General features: G+C 41.4%; 1 protein-coding gene across 1 annotated transcript; it reads right to left on the bottom strand.

The window, feature by feature from the left end:
• Positions 1 to 3,715: 3,715 nt before the first annotated feature.
• Positions 3,716 to 4,159, bottom strand: LOC145822403 (uncharacterized). Its single transcript, XM_082919329.1, has one exon. The coding sequence runs from the start codon at positions 4,157 to 4,159 to the stop codon at positions 3,716 to 3,718; it is 444 nt and encodes a 147-aa protein (XP_082775455.1).
• Between the last annotated feature and the right edge of the window lie 2,153 nt (positions 4,160 to 6,312).

Genomic DNA, 6,312 nt, shown 5'->3' with positions numbered 1-6,312 from the left:
TACTGCTGAAATTCCATTAGAATGATTGCATGTCATTTTCATGTCATTTCATCACATTTTGTCATTGCCTCGGTTTGCATGCCCGTGTGCACGCATTTCGAGGCACTTCATTTTCATCCCCAGGCATCCTATGTGAGTGTGGCTGAGGCTCACTCATGTTGGTATAAGCCCATTTGTCATTTTCATGTCATTTCATCATATTTTGTCATTGCCTCGATTTGCGTGCCCGTGTGCACGCATTTCGAGGCACTCCTTTTTTATCCGACGGCATCCCATGTGAGTGTGGCTGAGGCTCACTCATGTTGGTATAAGTCCATATCATGTTTTCATGTCATTCCATCGCATTCTGTCACCGCCTCGGTTTGCGTGCCTGTGCGCACGCATTTCGAGGCACTTCATTTTCATCCGTCGGCATCCCATGTGAGTATGGCTGAGGCTCACTCATGTTGGTATAAGTCCATATCATGTTTCCGTATCATTTCATCACATTCCGTCATCGCCTCGGTTTGCGTGCCCGCGTACACGTATTTCGAGACACATATCATCGCCTCGGTTTGCGTGCCCGCGTGCACGTATTTCGAGACACATATCATCGCCTCGATTTGCGTGCCCGCGTGCACGTATTTCGAGACACATATCATCGCCTCGGTTTGCGTGCCCGCATGCACGCATTTCGAGGCATCTCATTTTTATTGCATTTATCATTTCATCGGTTTGCGTGCCCGTGTGCACGCATTTCGAGGCATCTCATTTTCATTGCATATACCATTGCCTCAGTTTGCGTGCCCGTGTGCACGCATTTCGAGGCATCTCATTTTCATTGCATTTACCATTGCCTCGGTTTGCGTGCCCGTGTGTACGCATTTCGAGGCATCTCATTTTCACTGCATTTACCATTGCCTCGGTTTGCGTGCCCGTATGCACGCATTTCGAGGCATCTCATTTTCACTGCATTTACCATTGCCTCGGTTTGCGTGCCCGTGTGCATGCATTTTGAGGCATCTCATTTTCACTGCATTTACCATTGCCTCGGTTTGCGTGCCCGTGTGCACGCATTTTGACGCATCTCATTTTCACTGCATTTACCATTGCCTCGATTTGCGTGCCCGTGTGCACGCATTTCAAGGCATCTCATTTTCATAGCATTTTATTTCCATAGCATTGTATATGTTAGGATGGCATCTCAGTTGCATTTCATGCATATCATGCATATTGCATCGTGTTCGGAATAGGAGTTAGCCTGGGCACGGGAAACGAGGTACATTTCGTACTCCGAGTGACGGACTGTGTCTCAATTCCCCAGTCGCCGACACTCTGGATTATCCATGATGGAGTTAGGTTTTAGCTGTAGTTTCATGTGCATTCATCCTATATTGAGTTGTGCATTTCGATTCCTCAGCCATCATGCCTCGGTATGCGTGATTGGTGGCACGAGGATCGAGACATGCATATATCTGTGCAAATGCATTGCTATGCCCCTTTCCTGCTCTCTGTTGCAGCAAAACGCAGAGTCAGCAACTTTTTGAGACTTGGCACGCATTTCAAGAACAGGTGTAAACAGAGGCTAATTGGGGCATTCCGGTGGATTTCCGCGCAAGACAATCCGGACATGCATCATCCATCAGAAGCAAGGCAGTCCCTGGCTTGCATGCCAGTTTATTTGCTTTCTTAGTTAATTTGTTAATTAATTAGGATTCTGTAATATTTTGGACTGTAACATTCTTTTATTCGGGACTGTAATATTGGGACTGTATATTTATTCGGACCCTCTGCGCGGGGGCACAACTGTAATAAGTGTGCGTGAGTGTGTTGTATGTCTTCCAACCCCACGTCTTTCCCCCTTTTATTTACCCGCTTATGATGGTTAGATTAGGGCATGTTTCAATTAGCATACAGCATGACAGCATGTTTGCATTCATTCATCTGTATTGCATGCACCGGGCTCGGCGCATCATACTAACTGTATTGTATTTTCAATTTCAAAGTTGAATACATGATAGTTGTAACATTTCATATGCCATCTTGGAATAGCCGAGCCTGCTATAATTGCATTTTGCATGTGTTGCATTAGGCATTTCTGTATAGTTAGGATCATACATAATTTCTAATGAATTTCTATTTTGGCTTGGAGTACTCGGTGAGTTTTATGCTTTAGCATCCTTGCATGCGTGTGAGTGCTGCCATGAATAGCATGCTTACCATGAGGCTATGTGCTTATCTGATATAACTGCCTGAATGCCTGTGGGTGAAGGTTGGGTTATCTGAATTGGAGTAAATCATCAATTGTTTCAAGCCTACCTGCGGGTAGCAAACCATTTTCAAAAACAAGTATGAAATGTTTCATTCCAATTTGGGCGACCCGGTCTATATTTATATGTTGTGAGCATCACATAGTAACCTAGGCTAATAACCGGAATAAGAACTCACAATGTTTTCCAAAAATTGATATCATGGTTAGTAGAGGCCGGTCTATGACCGGGCGAGCGGGGGTGCTCACAAAGTGACCTTCCCCAATCGTACCCAAGTTCCCGAGCCGAGGCAACTTTGATGATGACGGACACGTGGCCTTTTGGCACCGAGTCAGGGTTTCCTAAATTTCCCAAAATAAAATATTTAGGTGGCGACTCTGTATCTGGCAAAGCAGTCCATGTTTGGCACTACTTTTTCAAAAATCAGTTTCTCAAAATGATTTGCCGGATTTGGACTCTTTGGTTCAGATTAGGAACCGCGACATTCAAGAGTCCGAGCTGTAGTGACCCCAAATGAACAGAACGGGAGCTAACCCTCCCGGGGCGTTCGGGGGACGTCTACACTCTTGTTCTGAATCAAACTTGGTCCAAACACACTCTCAAGCTTGAATTGTGATTCTCAAGGCTCAACCAAGGCTCGAAGGTTAAGGTTTGAGGGTTTGTAAGGTATATAGATATAGTTCAAAGATAGTAAGCTTGCTCAAAGATGGCTTGGCAAGGAAGACGAGGCTCTCAAGCGTGTATATAAGCTCTTTGGAAATTGTTCAACCCTTAAAACAGAGATATAACCTCGTATTTATAGAATTTAAGCAAAATAGGTCAAAAATATCTTCAAAAATAGACAGTTGGCAGGCTCCCACCCAAAATAGTGTTTATCACCCACAAGGCACGACCAACCCCAAATGGCCACGATCGGCCCTTAATGAGGCCCGTTCGGGCCCCAATGTGTCCCCCTGTTCCTCTATTCCAAGCTCAATGTAAGATGGCATAATGTTCAAAAATGGACCTCTAAGGTAAGAACAAGGTAAATATGAAAGCTTTGGGATTATTTTAGAACTAGACCTTGGATTCCTTTGTTGAGAAGTTGAATCATACACAATGCTATTTTCATCATCGAGTGCCTAGGACGAAGCGCACAAGTCTTGCGAGCAGTCAAAAATGAAGTGTCTACACACATACATCTTTGTAGAAGGATGTAACATGAGGTTACCTATTTAGATGTATTTTCCACACCAGTCATAACTATCATTCACAGATGGCACTCCAAGAAAATTCAAAATGCCATCATATGTTTTGCCATCCACAGTATTGTGCAACACAAAATTTCCTTGGGAAGAAATATCACTGAGTTCGCTAATGTGGGACAGGATTTTCCTAAATTTTGGTAAAATCCTAACCACATCAATTGGCTTAGAGAAAACCATTTCCCTATTCAAGAATTTCTCACATGGAACAATGCATTTTGACTAGGCCATGATTCTAATGGAATCTCTCACTCTATTAAGCTGTTGCAGAGGACACCATTGTACAAGCAAGAATTCAAGCACACGAGCAATGGTGAGAAGTTTGTCTATTTGAGTGAACTTCATACAAGTCATACGAGCACTAACAAAAGTGGATGGAACATGATCGAAGATTCCCAAATTCCATTTGTTATCCAAGTGTATTGCTTCTCTTGAAAATGCAAGAATGAAGTTTGCCAGCACTACAAAGGAAAAGTTGGTCACTATTACTGTTGGCGGGAAGGCAAAGACGCCAACAGAAGAAGTCCCTCTCCTCAATCTATCACCAAATGGAAAAGACAAAGATATGGCCCATTCATTGAAATCCTTCCTAGAATCCACTACATTCTCAGGTTTCACAGGGAAGACTTGTCTGTGTATGTAATAGCGGCATGTGGCCTCAACCATGTCTTCTCCCTCCTGAATAGAAAGATGGACTATACGTGAATGCACCCCTTGAGTCTATAGGGAAATGAGATTAGTCTCACTAGAGATTGAAATTGCAGAAACAGAGTCTGTTAAAGATAAATGGCCGCTTTCTCGTACTGACAATCTTTGGTCTTGTGTAAGTGTAGCTCGGCTTTTTCGCACCCCCACACGAAAGGTTTGAAAAGAAAGCCCTACAGTTCGGACTCCCGCGATTCTGAATCTAATCTCACAAGTGCAATATGAAATTAATAAACACCAAAGAGTCCAAATCCGACAAATTGTTTGGAAAATTGATTTTTGGATCAAAAATGCCAAAATTGGACTGTTTTGCCAGATACGGAGTCATCACCTAAATATTTTATTTTGGAAAAATTTAGGAAACCCATGACTCATGCCAAAGGCTACATGTCCGTCATCACCAAAGTTGCCTCAGCTCGGGAACTTAGGTATGAGAGGGGAAAGTCATGAATTGAGCACCCCCGCCCGCCCGATCAAAGATCAGCCTCTACTAATCATAATATGATTTTTTATCAACATTATATGCTCTTGTTCTGGTTATTAGGCTAGCATTACTATGTGATGCATGCATACAAGTATAGACTAAAATTGCAAGAATTGGAACAACTCAATTTCATGTTTGTTTTGTGAAAGGGGTTTGAATTTGCCACCTCAAGTGGGCTTAAAGTTTGCGAATTTGTCACACAACAAAGTGGGCTTAAAACGTACATTCATTGAATTGTTCCAATTCAAGCAACAAGCTTCATCCACAGGCATTCAAACAGTTTATCAAGTAAGCATTTAGCCTCATGGCATGCATGCTAGTCATGGCAATCACTTACACTCATGAAAGTATGCTAAAGCATTAAAAACTTACCTAATACTCTAAGCTAAGATAAACAAAAGGAGTTAGAAAAATGCATGATTCCTAACTATGCAAGATGGCTAATGCAACACATGCGAAGAATGCAATTAGTAGGCTTGGCTACTAATATGGCATTTGCAACGATTTCATAGCATGCATTTAAACACGTATTCAAAAAAAGTATTAAAATAACAATGCAGTTTGAATGATGTGCCGAGCATTGGTGCATGCAATACAAGATGAATGGATGCAAACATAAGGTATGCTAATTGAAACGTGATGCTCCTAAACTAACCATCAAAAGCAGTTAAGTAAAAGGGAAGACATAAACATTATTACATTATGCTCTCACGGAGGAGGGTTCGAAAAAATAAGCTAGCTAAGCTAATTAGGCTAATTAAGCTAAACTAATTAAGCTAACTATTCCAAACCAAATGAATAACTAGCTAAATTAACTAATTATTACAACAACAAATGAACTAATTAGCTAACTAACTAATTAAATAATTACAAAACAATTGCAACTAATAATTTAACTAAGTAATTAAACTAAGCTAATTTGTTGTTCCACCTCGGAAATGAAAGATGTGTATGCACATGCTCGATCTTCAATCAAAAAGGCCTCCGTTTTGCTCCCAAAATCCTCTGTTTGCAGAGTTGAACATTTCCAGAACCATTTTGCTCAACCTTACAAACATTCTATTGAGGTTTGCATCAGTGGCCAACTAGCCACTAGTGAATGTTGTCGGCCACCTGCCGGCCACTGATGCACTGGTTCATCTTGCTGCAACAGAAGACAAATAGATCAAAAATAGTGTATTCTCACAAATTGTTTGCACAACTCACCCCTCCTTTTCATGAACAAATCCAAGGAAATGTGAACTTAAGCTACAAACCACCAACTCAAGCAATTTCATTGCATGATGGCTTGTGATTCAAGATGTGCAAGTTCAATAAATACAAAATGAGACACACAAAACCATCACCCTATCATGCATGATCAAGGCAATGGAGACTTTGGAAACTTGACACATTTCATCACTTTGAGTATGAAATGTCCCAATTTTTCTTGTGTTCAATTAACGTCCTATTGAACACACAACACACAAGTTATTATCTTGCTCATTTTTTTAGTCCCAAGTTGTTAGTTACTCATTTTAACTTACCAACCATTCTTTAATCCAATGAAGTCCAAAAGGTGAATTAAAGTCCTCTAATGGAAAGAAGACTCAAGACACAAGTTGCTTTAAGTATGAAAGAAGTCTCATAC

The sequence above is a fragment of the Camellia sinensis genome, chromosome 1, assembly GCF_055761805.1.
Source record: "Camellia sinensis isolate YWXY chromosome 1, ASM5576180v1, whole genome shotgun sequence".
Taxonomy (NCBI): domain Eukaryota; kingdom Viridiplantae; phylum Streptophyta; class Magnoliopsida; order Ericales; family Theaceae; genus Camellia; species Camellia sinensis.
The sequence above is the reverse complement of the archived record's forward strand: the minus strand, read 5'-3'. Positions and strand labels throughout refer to the sequence as shown.